This window comes from Ovis canadensis, chromosome 11, assembly GCF_042477335.2.
Source record: "Ovis canadensis isolate MfBH-ARS-UI-01 breed Bighorn chromosome 11, ARS-UI_OviCan_v2, whole genome shotgun sequence".
Taxonomy (NCBI): Eukaryota; Metazoa; Chordata; class Mammalia; order Artiodactyla; family Bovidae; genus Ovis; species Ovis canadensis.
Genome location: NC_091255.1, coordinates 31,988,857 through 32,007,304, shown reverse-complemented (window position 1 = coordinate 32,007,304; position 18,448 = coordinate 31,988,857). Strand labels below are relative to the sequence as shown.

The window sequence follows — 18,448 nt, the reverse complement described above, 5'->3', positions numbered from 1 at the left end:
AATTTTGTGAAAGGCCTGGTACATTTGCAGAGCTGCATTAGATGGGGCTGAAGTGGATATAGGATAACAGCTTAGGGAATACTGGGAGATGAGACTGAAAGGAAGACAAAGAACAGGTTACAAAGAGCCTTTCATAGCATGCAAATAAGAATGAACTTGATTGCTCATACTTTAAGGAACCAGAGGAGGATTTTTTAAATGGTTAGATTTTTAAGATGGCTTTAAGATTTATATTTTAAAAAAAAATCACTCAGAGCAGACCACAAACTTTATTATCACAACATATCCGAATGGTTTAAGGGTGTCTGACAAGTAATAGACATTCAATAAATGTTTGTTGAATGCATGAGAATAATTCTTTAAAATCTTAACTATATGCCGTTTATAGATGCCATGCTCAAAACTTAAAATTGCTGATAAAAAATAAAGGGATGGGCAAAATCTTGTTAGAAATGAGACTTCCCTCCAAATTAAAGTAAAATAGAAGACAAAAAGCCTCAATTTATTAAAAAAAGAAAACAAGTTTGTCTTTTGTCTTCTGAAGGGAATAACTTTCAGAAGACTTACATGTTTGATGTAATTCAGAGACATTTTTCTTTGTAGTTCGAACCAAGTAGGTAAAAATAAACAACAATGGCCTAGGGATTTTCAGAGGATCAGTGAATGCTTCAAAGACAATTAGGCAAAAATATTCTATATATACGCTCTTTTTCTTGAAGTTGTTGTTTAGTCGCTAAGTCATGTCCAAATCTTTACGACCCCATGGACTAGCCCGCCAGGTTCCTGTGTCCATGAAGGGCTTAAAGCTTTAACCTATAATTTAGAACTTCACATTTAAAAGAGTAGTTGACCCAGAAAAGGTTAAGAACTACTGATAGAGAGCCTAAATAATATGGGTTTGATTTAATGATATATTTTGAACTTTTTAATCTACAAACATGAACACACATTCTTTTTAAATAGCTTGCACAAGCTTCTAACACTAGAAGTGACTGAGTTGGAACTCTTTAACGCAGTCTTCCGCTTCTCTTATTTATTGAGTTCAAAGATTAGAAAGAAAAAGAATTGCAGTTTTACAGATGGCTTGATTATTGTCTACCTGAAGAAACATTTGAGAATCACCTAAAAATATTCAAATGATTACTGAATAAAATATACATACATGTATATATTTTAAATGTATATAAATAAAGGAAAATTGATAGCCTTCCAGATACTAGTCGGAAAATATAATTACAATAAAAGATCCTGTACATAGTAACAAAGAGAAATAGGCAGACACTCGGCAAAGAAATACGTTAAGCCCGTGTGCATAAAGCAACAGCATTGCTCTCAGGGGTCCAGGGGAGACAGTGAATCTAGGGACACAGTATGTTTCTGGATGGGAGAGCTCAATAAAGTTAATATGTCAATTCTTCCCCAAATCAGAATCCTCCTGAGGTTTTTGTGAAAGAAAATGACATGACATTTCTTTCGTTCAAAGAAAAGATGCTCAAAGCAAATGTTCTAAATGGATGATGGAAAGGTGAAGGAGTGTAAACTCTCCCAGATGGGTATTTAGTATACTGTGAAGTTCAAGGAATTAAAACATTAGAGACGTATTGCCACAGGAATGGGCCCCCATTGTCTGGCACAAAGTGGCGTTCGAGTCTAAACAGCATGTGCACATTAAATAGAGTGAGTCCAGCCTGCACTCTACTCAGTACTGAACCTCCCAGAGGGAGTGTAGAATGGACAGGGTGAATCTTCCTTTCTTAATCAGTCCTGACTCCTGTGTGTTCCGCATAATGTGAACATTACAGTGCTGTGAATGATTAAAGAGATGTCACAGTGTTATTTTGGATTTTCACTTTACAGGTTTACTTTAGAACCTGACTCCTAAGTAAAAGATACCACCCCACCATGTAAAGACTATAATGTAGAATAAGAGCATTTCAGGTTGTTAAGGGTGGAACGAGACAGAATTTTTTTTTTTTTTAAGTAATGGATTTTTATTTATTATTTATTTTAGTAATGGATTTTTAATAGATGCAGTTGGAACAGCTGTGGGCAAAGTGCATTAGATTCCCTTTCCTATGTATTATACAAGCTAAATTCCTGATGGTTTAATGATTTCAGTATATTTATTTTATTTAAATACTAGGAAAAAATGTATAGGTGAACTGTTGAATTTTGGGTATAGGAATAGTCTTTCTAAACTCAAAGATAGAATGCATAAAAGAAATTTTATGAATTCAACTGCCTAAGAAATAAAAACTTTTACATATCAAGAAACGGTAAAAAGTGACAACACGGACAGTCTAAGTATTTACAGCATATAGCAAAGAATTAGCTCCCTTAATATGAAAAACTCTTAGAAGACAATAAGAAAAAGGAAAAAACCTTAATATATAGGTTAAGGATAAAAATAGGCAATTTACAAAAGAAGAAAGACAAATGGACCAAATTAGCAAAGATAAAATATACACTATTCATCAATGGCAAAAATGTAGTTGAATAGGCATAGTGATAAAATGCTGGTAGGATTGCAGCTTTGACAGTTCTAAAAGCATACTTAAATGAAATAATGTATGTTTGAAGATGTTTATTCCAGAGCTGTTTATAACAAGGAAAATTGGAAATAATTTATATTTCCAAAATTGTGTATTCTTACAGTGCAGTTCCCTACAGTGGACTACCACGTAGCCCAGGGAATGGGTATTGCAGATTATAAAACATGATTTTGTTTCAGACTGAAACCAAAGTATCTGCAGATATGCTGTGCATAGAAAAGGACTTAAAATCATGAACCTGGTGTTCATAGTGATTGTTTTGTGATAGGCAAAGGTAATTTAAAAAGTTTTTGCAAGGAGAAGCAAATTTGTCTGTGAGAGGATGGAAAGAGATTGAAGCAAACTTGAGGAGAACTTCTCTTACTTTAACAATGGGAGAGTATGAGTTGATGCCAACTTTAGGTTGGCAATAAGCACATAAGGGGTCTATGATTTGGTGGTTCAGATGGTAAGAGTCTGCCTGCAATGCAGATGACCCCAGGTTTGATCCCTAGGTTGGGAAGATCCCCTGGAGAAGGGAATGGCAACCCACTCCAGTTTACTTGCCTGGAGAATTCCATGGACAGAGGAGCCTGGTGGGCTACAGTCCACGGGTCACATAGCGCTAGACACAACTGAGTGACTAACACACACACACACGATAGAAGGAGAAGAGATGTCCTTTTTTTTAGGGTAAACGACCTACCTCCTTTTGGACATCACCCCCCTTTCTGCTTACTTAGGTAAGAGTCATTTATGATTATATGCATCAGTAGCATATTCTTTATTTTTATAGTGGCTTTTTAACTTAACGGGCTTCCCTTGTAGCTCAGTTGGTAAAGAATCTACCTGCAGTACAGGAGACCTGGGTTCGATCCCTGGGTTGGGAAGATCCCCTGGAGAAGGAAATGGCAACCCACTCCAGTATTCTTGCCTGGAAAATTTCATGGACACAGGAGCCTGGTGGGCTGCAGTCCATGGGGTCGCAAAGAGTCGGGCACAACTGAGCAACTAACACTTACCTACTTTAACTTAACTCAAGAAGATACACAAAAAAAGAATGGCCAAAACGCAAATCCAGCTAGTGATGGAAAAGGAATACCAGATAGAACATTAGACCTGAGATGGATTGAAGTGTCATTTATTTGTTGAGCCCTGAAGTGCTCTCTGAAGGCAACCAGGGTGTGGTGTGGAAAGAGGGGCACTTCTGAATGAGTCATCCTAAGGACCAGTCTTGAGAGTGCTACTTATCAGCTGTGAGGTTTTGGATAATTTTCTTAGCTTTACTGAGACTGAATTTCCTCATCTAAAAAGGAGGGATAAAAGCGCATACTTTGGATGTTTGTCATAAAGGTTAGCAAGTGCAAAGTGACCTAACACATTGGAGACACTTAGTAAAGGATATTTATTATTGTTATTAAGCCTGGTATACTTGATAAGGTATCAAGGATTGCTGGTGTGATCTCTCTTCCTTTGTCTCTCTCTCTCTTCCCTGCATCTGTCACTGCTTTGTTGTAATCATATCTGACCATTGCAATTAGATTTCAGTTTGTGCTTTTTCACAGTAACCAGCCCCATAGGAACATCCTGCAGTCTACTTGAGCCCTGTCAGTTGAGTCTGAATAGAGTATGACACTCAACTGATTTGTTTTCAAAACCAAAGTCCCAGCATTGAAGGGCTGTGTCATAGTTTATGACTGTACCATTTTTAGCACCTCAGTGAAGACCTAATGAATAGAAACCAGTGTTGGAGTGAGGTGGGGAGGCTTCAACCTCTGTTGTTACATAAGGTTCAGCCTATACAGTGTTACAATGCTTGTTACTTTAACCATGGTTACAGAATGTATCTTTCCAAACTCCATCCATAATGGTGATACTGTATTCATCAATAGCAGAGCAAGAGTCATCCTGGGGAAATCAGGCATGAGCATGTTGACAATAGGCTGTTTTGTTTTATGGAGCTGGATGTGTTAAGCGAACAACAAAGACTGATGGAATAAATTGCTAATTTCCACATGAGAGCTAATTTTAGTCCCTGTGCCTCCCTGTGCTCTCAGAAATGAGAATGAAAAAAGATCTTGCCTGTGTTCAGGAATTTTGAATGTCCCAGGGTACTAAAGTGACCTAGATAATTAACTAGACAAGTCGGATGACTTCACTTCTGTCCTACAAAAAGATTTCCAACCCTCAGATTAGTGTCTGTATTTTCTTAGAAGTAAGTAAACAACCACTCGTGTGGCTAACAAAGTCTGAGAATCAGCTCTTCATTGACTTCTGTTTATTTTCTTCAATTAGACTAGCTTTTGCTTGATGTCTTATACTTTTTGTTGATTAGGATGTAGTTCCTTATAAATAAGTTATATGTTTTATCCCATCAAAGTAAGTACATTTTTTAAAATAATGAGAATTGTTTATATAAACAACAACTCTGTTTGAAGGCGCTAAGAAAATATTAATTATACTGCTGTTTCTCTTGCTCCAAGTGTTTCATGAAGCCATGTAATTAATGCTCAAGCTGTACAACTATCTCTTGGTGATTGCTGTCAGTGTGGGAAATACTCTGGTTTGGTCTCCGAAAGAATTGGCCCACTTTCACAGAAAACAGGTACTCTGGAACCAAGGATCTGTTTTCCTTTTTTGAAAAAGATATTTTTGAAACTATTATACAAACATTTATATATTATACAAACATTTCCCATTACATTAATGGGGAAATTATGGAAATATATCCTTCTTACCTACATTTATAGTGGTAATGTTGCATACATAAAAGAAAAAAGGTCAAAAAATGTTCTTCCACCCTAGAGATCAAATTACTTTGTTTTTTCCTTTCTAAGCCCTGACTTACTAATAATATGGTAATTTTTGTGGCTGTGATTTTGATACAGGCATAACCAAAGGACTTTTTTTTAACCCCCACTTGACTTGAGCATTTTCCTTATAGTTACAAAACACTTACTGTTGTTTTGAAGGTGATACTGTGTAACGTATATGCAGATACTACAAAAATATGAGATTGTCCACATCCAGAGGTGGTTCTCACCCTTCCAGATTGTTTTCTGTGTGTATTCATGTAGAGGGTCTTTTTGTCTTATTTTTATTTTTACAAGAATGTGATTATAATGTACACATATGCTTTTTCCCAAACTTGGGATTTTGTTTTTGTTGTTGTTAGTTTAATATATTAAAGAACCCTCCTCATACAAACCTGTGGATCAGCCCAGTCTTCCTGCTTTTCACGACTGAAAAGTGTTCTCTTGTTTAGATGCATTTCTGCTGACTACTTTCAGGTTGTTCCTGATTTTTCTGTAAAGCTTAATTATATATAACTGTTTCCCTTACTCTTGGACTTTTTTCTTTTTTTTACATTTCACCAAATTTAGGGTACGTCACTGGCCTTAGCTAGAAAAATTGGAGTACTCTTAGCTGTACTTGGAAAGAGCAAATGAGAGTTTGGATGATTAAGTTTTCTTCCCTGTCATTTGTTCGTCAGCTAAAATAAGAATCTGCGTTTAAAAGATCAACTTGATTGATCAAGGTAGTCTCTTACTATTTTGTAAGTAGGAGTTTGGTTCTTTGGGTAATAAAGGGTTAACAGTGAAGGTCATTTACAACTGCTCCAGAATCTTTGTTTTTATATGATACTACTGTCTCATTGCTTATTTGACCATAGGTGTGATAAGTTAAAAAAATTTCTTAAATTTAGTTGTGGGTAGGTATGAGTTGGTGGAAACTCAACAAAAAGCCATACATTTGGCTTTTGTTTCTGTTTGACACCTTGTTATTATCTTTATAACTGTTATTATTATATCCTAATTCAATTAAATTTGCCATGTGCACTTTGGCTTCCCTACCCTCCCCCACCTCAAGAACCTTACATAGTCCAGTAAATTCCTTTACTTAAAGTCTTATCAACTAGCTTCTTCCTTTTGAGTTTTTAAAAAATTGAGATATAATTCACATATCATAAAATCTTCATTTTAAAGTGTACAATTCAGTTCTTACTAGGTTCACAGGTTGTGCAAACATCACCACTGTCTAATTCCAGAAGATTTTCATCACCCCCGAAAGAAACCCTGTAACACATTGAGCAGTCATCCCCCACTGCTCTGTCTCCTCAACTCCTAGAAACCACTAATCTGCTTTCTGTTTCTAAAACTTTGCCTATTTTGGATGTTTCTAATAAATCAAATCAGAGTATGTGGCGTGTGTGACTTTCCATTGACTTTTAACCATGTTTAAGTCTTCTATTAAAAAATTAATAAAGAAACCTCTCCTTCAGCTCCTCTGTCTCCCTTGCATAACTCACCTTCTTGAAGAATTATCTATTTTTCCAGTCTTTTTTTTCATACCACACTTAATCTTTAGCACATTTCATGGTAGACTCTAAATTCCACCACTCCAAAAGCAGCTCCTGAAAAGGTGTCACATTACTAAATCCAGTTTCAGTTTTCAGTTGACTTCTGAGAAGCAGTTTTCTCTGCTGACACTCTTACCCTTCGTGGACGCCTTTTTCCCTTGGTGTCGCTGGCATCGCGTCACACTCTCCTGGTTTTCCTTCTTCCGCCCTCTGTTTCCTGACGTAGCTTCCTCTGTAACAGTTGTGCATACAGCCATTAAAGGACTCTTCTAGGCTTAGTGGGAAGCTCTTTTCCTCTCACTTGGTGTTTTCTCCTTAGACACTGTCATCTGTGCTAGGGTCTCATTTGTTTGTTTGCAAATAGCTTATACATTTGTGCAGACCAGTTTTCTGAGTTCTATACCTAGAGATCATGTTTACTCAATATCTGCACTGAGGTGTCTCAAACACGGCTCTCAAATATGATATGTTTCCTCAAAAATGGTTCTCTACCAGAGTTCCCAAATTCAGCAAATAGCACTGTCTGTCCTGTTGAGCAAGCCAGAACCAGGAGACACCTGTAAACACACCCTCCCTCACTTTGCGTGTCAGTCCATCAGCAAATCTTGTAAGTTTTCTTTCGTAAACATGTCTAAATTGCTGTCACTTTTCCCTGTCTTTGCCACTGCTGCCATTGTCCAGCCTCTTACGGCAGTCGCTCTCTAATTGGCATCTTTGCTTCCACTTGGTCCGTCTTTATTCCGTACTAGACCTAACTCCTTGACATAGATTATAATTATCCTGATATGATTAATAGCTCTTTCACTTTCAGAAGAGTCCTGAATTAATTGAGAAAGCTTTATGGTTACCATAATTATAAGGTCCTCCGTACTCCAGCTTCTCTCTTCCTCTCCAGCCTCATTTTAAACCATGCAGGCTTACCTTGCCTTCTGCATGTTAGACGCAGTGGCTGTCTCTCAGTACCAGGGATGCCCCGTAAGCTCTCTCCTGCCTCAGGGTCTTTGTACCTGCTCTTCTCTTTACTTAGGACCCTAAAATGCCATCCACGTTCCCTTCTCTCAGTTCTTTCCTTTGTTAAACTTTTATTCTACTTTTAGTCCTCGGGGAAGCCGCCTTTGACCTTCCCAAGGCAGTTCCACTTAGTATGTATGTTTCATAGCACAGTGTACCTATACTTTTATAGTATTCATCACAGTGACAATTTTATGTATATTTTGAATGATTCTGGGAATTAATACCTACCAGACTGTCAGCTTCATGAAGGGAGAGATTGTATTTGCGTACTGCAGCGTCTCCAATATTTTGCACAATGGCCAAGCACATAGCTGACATATAATATCTGTTGAATAAATAAAGGAATGAAGCAATCACAACCTCTCAATTCTGACCTAAAAAAAATTAAAAAAAAAAAAATTCTGACCTGGTCTATATAACTCATTTGAGCAAAGTAGTATTTAAAAAGAGTGAAACAGTATTATACTACTTTAAAAGTGCAGAGTAGCCAGGTACCCAACTTTGTTATTCCACTTTCTACAATAGAGATTGCCACCTTTTAGCCTGTGAATTGTATGAGACTTGCAGTTATTTATTGTCCACGTAGATTTTAAGAATCAGAAAAATTTCATATAAAGATATGGGTTCCTGGTTTCATTTGAAAATTTTAGAGATTTGGCAAAGGTGGGCTGGCAAACCCACTTGATATTAATTACCTAGAACTGCCTGGTGACCATCCCCTTTGAAATGGTGGTTTGTGCCATCTGGTTTAGTGCCACTAGTGTAGCCATTGGCCTGGCTGCTCGACCACAAACTACTTGTTGCTGACCACCAAGGCGAGGACCTGTGCCACAGGTGTGGTTCAGCAGACATGTCTTTGTATGTGACTCTCCTCGGTGTGTGTTGATTTACATTCTGGCACAAGGACATATCTTGTCAAGCATTGGCATTTTGAGTAGTAGCTGGTAAATATTTGAGTTTGCAGTTCCCAATTTTCACAATTTTATTCAAAATGCCAGTACATAATAACATTGAGAAACGTTAGGTTAGTGATTCTATCAGTAGGTACTGCTGCTCTTAGAGAATATTTTCCATCGTTTATTTTATAAGGTATCTAGGTTATTCTTGGTTCGATAGAAAAATTCTGAAATTTTGCATTTCAGGTTGTAAGGCTTGGACATAGACATCAGAATGGTTTATATTCCTTTTGTGTGTCTAGCAGTGACTGGGCTAGATTAGTAATAGATTGGGCTGCTGTTGTAGAATAAAGAACGTGAACTTATTTGAATGTTTTTAGTATGGTACTCTGATGTGAACTTCTTTTCCATGTATAAAAATTGACTGTTGTCACTGTCATTGAAGGAAGTGGAGTTCAGTTCAGTTCAGTTGCTCAGTCGTGTCCGACTCTGTGACCCTGTGAACTGCAGCATGCCAGGTCTCCCTGTCCATCACTGACTCCCAGAGTTTACCCAAACTCATGTCCATTGAGTCGGTGATGCCATCCAACTATCTCATCCTCTGTCGTCCCCTTCACCTCCTGCCCTCAATCTTTCCCAGTATCGGGGTCTTTTCAAATGAGTCAGTTCTTCGCATCCGGTGGCCAAAATATTGGAGTTTGAGCTTCAACATCAGTCCTTCCAATGAACACCCAGGACTGATCTCCTTCAGGATGGACTGGTTGGATCTCCTTTCAGTCCAAGGGGCTCTCAAGAGTCTTCTCCAACACCACAGTTCAAAAGCATCAGTTCTTCTGCACTCAGCTTTCTTTATAGTCCAACTCTCACATCCATACGTGACTACTGGAAAAACCATAGCCTTGACTAGACAGACCTTTTTGGCAAAGTAATGTCAAAGCTGCTTTTGAATATGCTGTCTAGGTTGGTCATAACTTTCCTTCCAAGGAGTAAGTGTCTTTTAATTTCATGGCTGCAATCACCATCTGCAGTGAGTTGAAGCCAAAAAAAAATAAAGTCAGCCGCTGTTTCCCCATCTATTTGCCATGAAGTGACGGGACCAGATGCCATGATCTTAGTTTTCTGAAATGTTGAGCTTTAAGCCAACTTTTTTACTCTCTTCTTTCACTTTCATCAAGAGGCTCTTTAGTTCTTCTTCCCTTTCTGCCTCAAGGGAGGTGTCATCTGCATATCTGAGGTTATTAATATTTCTCCCAGCAGTCTTGATTCTAGCTTGTGCTTCTTTCGGCCCAGCATTTCTCATGATGTACTCTGCATTTAAGTTAAATAAGCAGGGTGACAGTATACAGCCTTGACGTACTCCTTTCCTGATTTGGAACCAGTCTGTTCCATGGCCCGTTCTGACTGTTGCTTCCTGACCTGCATACAGGTTTCTCAAGAGGCAGGTCAGGTGGTCTGGTATTCCCATCTCTTTCAGAATTTTCCATAGTTTATTGTGATCCACAGTCAAAGGGCTGAAGTGGAGTTGGCCCATCTTTTTTGAACACTTTACTGATTTCACAGGAGTAAAATAGGATATTCTTGTTAGAGTTAAAAATTAAGTTTTTATAGATTTTTTTTTTTTGCTACATAATTTGTCTTGTTGAATCTGCTTTTGTGCTGCTTTTCATTAAGGAAGGAATACAAAGGCAGTGCTAGTCTTCTTCTTTTTTATTTTTTAATGTGAAAATTGATTGAGGCAATTGCTGTGCTATTGAGTGAAGCAAAACTGTGTTCATGGTTGCTTGCCCGTGGATTAACTCTCTTTTATCAGCCTCCACGATTGACAAAATTGATATATTATCTACCTCTGATGCCTAGGAGTAGACCTCATTAATATCCCATTAAATAGGCTTAACATATTTTAATGAGACTTTTTATTGCTAGCATATATTTATGCAGCAAACTTCCACTCCCGTTGTTTTATGGAAACTTGTCTTTAAAAGATCGTAAATCCCCACCTAATGTGAAGTCAGTCATTTTTGAAGTTATTTATCCTCCTGATTCTGTTCCAGCATTTTGTTGCTACAAAGTTACTTCCTCTCATTTAACACTTTTCCTGCCTCTCAGAATAGTTACATTGACACCAGTTCTTAAGAAGTTAAATGTAAATATGTCATATGACATATTCCTCCATGTCTACTCAAGAGAAATAATAACCCATCCATGTGAAGGCTTGTATGTGGATATTTATTAGCGGCATTGTTCATGACAGCCAAAAAATAGAAACAATCCTAGTGGCCATCAAGTGGTAAGTGGGTAAACAAAACGCCAGTGTGGTTATTCATCCAGTACCTAAACTGCAATGTGGTCGTCCATACAGTGGAGTATTATTTGGTCATAAAAAGAAATGAAGTGCTGATACATGCTACACCGTGGATAAACCTCACAAACATTGTGCTAAGTGAAAGAATCCAGATGCAGAGACCACATGTTTATGATTCATTTGTATGAAATGTTCACAAAAGGCAAATCTCTGGAGACAGTTACATTAGTGGTTGCCCAGGGCTGAGGGCAGAAATGAGGAATGACTTGCAAATGGGTGCAGGGGTTTTTTTGAGGGTGATGGGATTGGCTTGTGGTGATGGGATTGGCTTGTGGTGATGGTCGCATGACCCCATGAATACCAAGAAACGATTGTGTCTTTATAGGTGAATTTATAGTGTGTAAATTACTATTCAGGAAGCCTGCTAAAATTAGTCACATTTAAATTTTAATATTTGTAATATTTGTTGTATTTAAATATGTTAACCTGTTTTCATTATTAAACATCTTATACTGGTTTCTTTCCACTTTTAAGTATGATTTTCAAAGAATGCTACTATCAAATCATGTTAATTGGTGATAGTAAAAATAGCATTTAGGCATTATGCTAGTACTTTTCACAGATTATCACACAGCAGCTCTACATGTAGATATTATTCCCATTTTACAGTGGAGAAAATGGCCTCATAGAGGCTAAATAACTTGTCAAAGTTACATAACTAAGTAAGGAGACAACTCGGCAGGAACTGGAACTGAGGTACTCTGGTCCTGTATGCTTCGTGTGTGAGGATGCAGTATTTTTATGCTGCCTCTCGTATACTGTGATTGTCTCACGCCCGTGTGTGTTTGCCACTGCCCTGAATGCTCCTGCATAACTATTTGTGCGTGCTTTCCTAGGAAATTCAAATGGGTGTTTGGTACTGCCTGATTGCCATAGAGCTTTTGCAACATAGTGCATCTTACTAACCAGTTTTACTTCTTTTTCTCCACCTTTCAGTCTTAATTTTAAAGACCCCGAAGCAGTCAGAGCTCTGACTTGTACTCTGCTAAGGGAAGATTTTGGACTTTCTATCGATATTCCGCTGGAGAGACTGATTCCTACAGTTCCCTTGAGACTCAACTATATTCATTGGGTAGAAGATCTGATCGGTCATCAGAACTCTGACAAAAGTACCCTCCGAAGAGGAATTGACATAGGTACATGGCTTAAAATTCTTCTTGGCTAACTGTTAAGTTTCATAAATTTTGTGAAGTCTTTGCAAGTTCTTTGAAAACTCCTGGGTGTTTGTCGTGTAAAAGAAACTGACTGCAGATATCATTGTCCTTTTTTGGTACACCTGGGCTTTTCTGCTGTCAGTCTCTCTGAGAAGGGATTGTCAACCCCAAACAGCAGAAGGGAGTAAGAGAGTGCAGGATGAAAGTGAGGCACCTGTTTTTTTAGCTTTTCAGATCACCATGTTTACATCTGTGTCTGTTGGACACTATTTTTACCCTGATTTATTTGGTATTAGTACAGAAGTCCCCATATTGGGATGTTGTGGTGATGGCCATTTAATAAAAGATCATGTGGGCCTGAATACTTTTAGAAATCTCTTAGATGATTATTCATAGAGAGTATTTAATCCAAAATTAAAAGGAAGGAAAAAGGCTTTAAGATGTTCACTTAATTGTAAACTTCTATAGTGGAGAAAACTGTCCTGTTTGATTCATTTGGGGAAATAAGTAGAGAAATAGAAGGAAATGAAGCCAGGGTGTGTTTTGCTATTATAAATGTATGTTTGTCATAGCCAGTGTTTTCATTTTGGTAGAGTTTAAAATTTGTTAATCTGTTGGACTCTATTTATTCTTTATAGAAAGAATGAAGAATTAAAAACTCTGTACTCTATTTCTAAATATAGTTAAGAGGAGACAGTTTCTAGGCGATAGTAAATGTTCTACATTTTCAAGGCTCAATAGTACATGACCTTTCCAGCAGCGTTTACCTACCTCTCCTTTCTCATTTAAATGCACTCTCCTCCCTTAGCTTCCACGACACCAGACTCTGGTTTTCTCTTTTCATTTTTAGTCACTCTTCTCCCCTTTTCAGGCTTCCTTTCTTGTATCTGGCTATTAAATATTGAGAATTTCTGAAGCTGTCTTAACGCTTTTCCTATTTGGCACTCTACCTCTAGGCAATTTCATCCATGTCTACGACTTTATTTTCTACCTCCATGCAGATAACCTACAGATTGTTTATTCCTCCAACTCAGATTACTTTTCTTGAACTCTGGTCCAAACTATACAAGAAACTTGGATATATCAAAGACCTCTCAGATTTTGCAAGTCCAAGACCAAACTCAGATTCTTCCTTCCGAATCTGGGTCCTCTTCCTTTGTTCCTTGTTTCAGCAGCTCCCTCACAGTCCACCCTGTCATCCTTCATTTTTGCTTCTCTCCATTCTCACTGACATTGTCTATCACCTGGTACCCTTAAATAGTTTTCTTTTCTGAAATATTTCTTAAATCATCTACTTTTCTCCATCTCAGTTCCCACCATCCCAGCCCAAGTCACCATCATGTCTCCCTGTCTACAGAATAGCTTCTCAGCTACTCTGTTCTCATCTGCTCTGTTGCCTCTCCATTCCAGAAAGTGTGTATAAACTTATGTCTAATTATTACATTTACCATTTTAATGACTTTCTCTTGCTTCTCTGATAAACACCCAAAACCTTTAGTAGGCCTATTAGAATTTTCATTGTCTGATTCTTGCCCCTCTAGGTCTCTCTAACCCTTACATTATGTTCTTTTTCTTTGATTTCTACAGTTGTCTTTAGTTCTTCTAATCAGACATTATGATTCTTTGTACATGTTGTTCTCCCTGCCTGGAGTTTCCCACCTTCACCTCATTATTTCTCATTTCTACTGTACTTGCCAACTCTCCCCCATACTTGTACTTGTCAAGACCATCCCCAAGAAAAAGAAATGCAAAAAGGCAAAATGATTGTCTGAGGAGGCCTTACAAATAGCTGTGAAAAGAAGAGATGCGAAAGGCAAAGGAGACAAGGAAAGATATACCCATTTGAATGCAGAGTTCCAAAGAATAGCAAGGAGAGATAAGAAAGCCTACCTCAGTGATCAATGCAAAGAAATAAAGGAAAACAATAGAATGGGAAAGACTAGAGATCTCTTCAAGAAAATTAGAGCTACCAAGGGAACATTTCATGCACAGATGGACACTATAAAGGACAGAAATGGTATGGACCTAACAGAAGCAGAAGATACTAAGAAGAGGTTGCAAGAATACATAGAAGAACTGTACAGAAAAGATCTTCACGACCTAGATAATCACAGCGGTGTGATCATTCACCTAGAGCCAGACATCCTGGGATGCAAAGTCAAGTGGGCCTTAGGAAGCATCACTATGAACAAAGCTAGTGCAGGTGATGGAATTCCAGTTGAGCTGTTTCAAATCCTAAAAGATGATGCTGTGAAAGTGCTGCACTCAATATGCCAGCAAATTTGAAAACTCAGCAGTGGCCACTGGACTGGAAAAGGTCAGTTTTCATTCTAATCCCAAAGAAAAGCAATGCCAAAGAATGTTCAAACTACTGCACAATTGCACTTATCTCACACACTAGCAAAGTAATGCTCAAAATTCTCCAAGCCATACTTCAACAGTACATGAACCATGAACTTCCAGATGTTCAAGCTGGATTTAGAAAAGGCAGAGGAACCAGAGATCAAATTGCCAACATCCGTTGGATCATAGAAAAAGCAAGAGAGTTCCAGAAAAAAATCTATTTCTGCTTTATTGACTATGCCAAAGCCTTGATTGTATGGATCACAATAAACTGTGGAAAATTCTGAGAGATGGGAATACCAGACCACCTGACCTGCCTCTGAGAAATCTGTATGCATGTCAAGAAACAGTTAGAACTGGACATGGAACAACAGACTGGTTACAAATCAGGAAAGGAGTACGTCAAGCCTGTATATTGTCACTCTGCTTATTTAACTTATATGCAGAGTACATCATGAGAAATGCTGGACTGAATGAAACACAAGCTGGAGTCAAGATTGCCGGGAGAAATATCAATAACCTCAGATATGCAGATGACACCACCGTTGAGGCAGAAAGGGAAGAAGAACTAAAGAGCTTCTTGATGAAAGTAAAAGAGGAGAGTGAAAAGTTGGCTTAAAACTCAGCATTTCAGAAAACTAAGGTCATGGCATCTGGTCCCATCACTTCATGGCAAATAGTTAAAAGGAAACAGTGAAAAAAGTGTCAGACTTTATTTTTGGGGGCTCCAAAATCACTGCATGTGGTGATTGCAGCCATGAAATTAAAAGACGCTCCTTGGAAGAAAAGCTGTGACCAACCTAGCAGCATGTTGAAAAGCAGAGACATTACTTTGCCAAAAAAGGTCTGTCTAGTCAAAGCTATGTTTTTTCCAGTAGTCGTGTATGGATGTGAGAGTTGGACTATAAAAAAAGCTGAGCACTGAACAATTGATGCTTTTGAACTGTGGTGTTGGAGAAAATTCTTGAGAGTCCCCTGGGCTGTAAAGCGATCCAACCAGTCAATCCTGAAGGAAATCAGTCCTGAATATTCATTGGAAGGACTGATGTTGAAGCTGAAACTCCAATACTTTGGCCACCTGATGCGAAGAACTGACTTATTGGAAAAGACCCTGATGCTGGGAAGGATTGAAGACAGGAGAAGGGGATGACAGAGGATGAGATGGTTGGATGGCATCACTGACTCAATGGACATGGGTTTGGGTGGACTCTAGGAGTTGGTGATGGACAGGGAGACCTGGCTTGCTGCAGTCCATGGGGTCCCAAAGAGTTGGGCACGACTGAGCGACTGAAGTGAACTGTCAACTGAAGCCTTATTTTGTAAGAAAGCCTCTGACTTTCCAGCATAAGATACGTTCCTTCAATATGAACTTCAGAAAACTGTATTTTCCTTCATGTAATTTTTTAAAAACCACATTCACTTGTCTGATTGATTAATGTTTTTCTTTGCTACCCAATTGCAAAGTACCAAGTCTGTTATTAATACTTTAACATTCAAAGTCTTAGCAAAGTTTTTGGTACAAGGTAGGTGCTCAGTAAATGATTTGTTGAATGTTGATGGATAAATACATCATTCTTTCAACATACAAAATTCTGAACACATGATATGAACTAAGCAATAGGTAAAAATAATGGGGTTTAAAAAAAGTTTCTTTTATGTTCCTCACAGAAGTTTGCCTGATGGATTATAAAAAGCTTAAAAAGCTTGAGAGCCTATTTAGTACTAATTTATTTTAATTATGCCCCAAACCCTCTAAAATAGCACTTGGGGATATAGGAGGTTAATGGATTTTAGCTCTTCACAAGGGGCACTCTTGCTGAAATCACATTTATTCTAATTAGGGTTTTATATAAATTCCTACCCCGGACTCCATTAGTTTGCTCTAATTCTATAGTTATACACTTTCCATTTTTATTTATCATTGGAAGGATTATTACCTATTTAAAAATGTCATTCAGCTTTCTGAGGGGATTAGAATGTTAGAATGCAAGTCTTCTGGTCTTAAGAATTGAGAAACTTGATTTTTTTGGCAGAGGGCAGGTCTTTCACCTTTATTACCCTGATGACACCTGATCTTTGGACAGCTGAAGGGAGATGTCCTTTTTCTTTTCACTTTTAAATGAAATTGAAGTATGAAGAGAGGGGCCGTTATGTGAGACCCAAGGGCCTGGGATCTGCTCTGAGTTGGGTTTTTTTTTTCCTACAGAGCTGGAAGTGCTACTTAAATTTCCTTAATATCCTTATTTGAGTGACTATCTTTCCAGAATGACTAGCAGGGTCTACATAATTGTGGATTCTGAGAGGGGCTTGAGTACCTTTTACCAGTCCTTCCCTTACCACCTCTCACATCCCCCAGAGATGTTTGCCCAGTAGCATCAGGGCCAGGATGTTGTTAGTAAACATGACAATAAATGTAGCATCACTGTGACTGTCAAAAGATCGTAAATGTTCCAGCCATCAGTCACTGTCGTGTCTTTTACTCTCCTGTTCTGAGTACTTAATGAGGAAGCAGTAAGAGGACCCTCGCTTTCCTCTGAGTTAGGCATTACTCTGGCCTCTAGTTCTTCCTGCCAAATCCTTCTAAGGCTAGACTGGCACCAAAATGTGGTCCTGGAAAGTGGGCTGACTACTGTGAGCCTCTGAGAAAAACACCGGCTTTTCTTCTCTTGAATATACTCTTTAGGATCTCATTGGCCAAGATCAGTGAGTGGCAATTATTTGTGGTTAGTATATGCTTGTCCAATCTATGGTTAGAGGTTCTACATGCAAGTTTAGGACCAAACCCTAATTGTCAGAGATATTTGCCTGGAGCATTTGCTTTTGAAGGTCTCCTTTGAAACTGTGGTGGGACCAGTTTATGACTGATGTTTTGGACCTGGATCAAATGTTTTTCCATGCTTCCACATCTGAGAAATAAATCCTTTTTACTTCTGGTTTCCTTCAAGTAACAACTTACAGATAGATATGTGGGAAATTGGGTGATTTAATATTATAAAAATCTTATACTCTCTGTATTTTTTCCTGCTTCTGTAGAGTGGGATATGTACGTTGATCTTTGTAAGATATTCCTGTGCTGTTTTAACAAATTACATTGATTTCTTTCAAGAAAATTAAGTTTCATGAGAGATTTAAAATGAAGACTTTTTATAAATTGTTTTGACAGTTTTCAGTTAGTCAGTCTTGTATTTCTTGATCACCAGCCATACTTCATTTTACATACAGCATACAATGAGTGCGGGAAGGTTTCTCTCCTTTAGGAAATTTGAAACTAATTATGATGTAAGACTAACATACATGAAACCAGTAGCTGCAATGTGTGCATAATCAGTACCAGCTTGTTGTTTTAAGCTGTTAAGGCTGTAAGGATTCTAAGAAAAGAAGAATGGTGTTTTTGCTGATTGGTCTCACCTTCTGCTCAGGTGTGTGCAATGTGTTTTGAATTCTTATTTCACTAGGTACTGGGGCATCCTGCATCTATCCTTTACTTGGAACAACCTTAAACGGCTGGTATTTCCTTGCAACAGAAGTAGATGATATGTGCTTCAACTACGCAAAGAAGAATGTGGAGCAGAATAACTTATCTGATCTTATAAAAGGTTAGCTCTGCACAATCAATATTCCTTTCAAGTTTTGTTTGTTAACCTGTTTTTCTAATTTAACACATCCCATTATCTTTTGCTTTAACATACAAGCTTTGGTAATTTTTAAAAATTTGGTACAGTTGTAATTGGGTTTGCTGCTTTGTTATCGGAATCAACTCAGAAATAGAGTGAACGCAGCTGACCCTC

General features: G+C 38.0%; 1 protein-coding gene across 1 annotated transcript in view; it reads left to right on the top strand.

The window, feature by feature from the left end:
• Nucleotides 1–18,448, top strand: part of METTL16 (methyltransferase 16, RNA N6-adenosine) — a 60,980-nt gene that overhangs the window by 8,120 nt on the left and 34,412 nt on the right. Inside the window, exons 3-4 of the mRNA XM_069603123.1 lie at nt 12,100–12,299; nt 18,116–18,256. Of these exons, the coding sequence (XP_069459224.1) occupies nt 12,100–12,299; nt 18,116–18,256 (341 nt within the window). The remainder of the gene's footprint in view (nt 1–12,099; nt 12,300–18,115; nt 18,257–18,448) is intronic.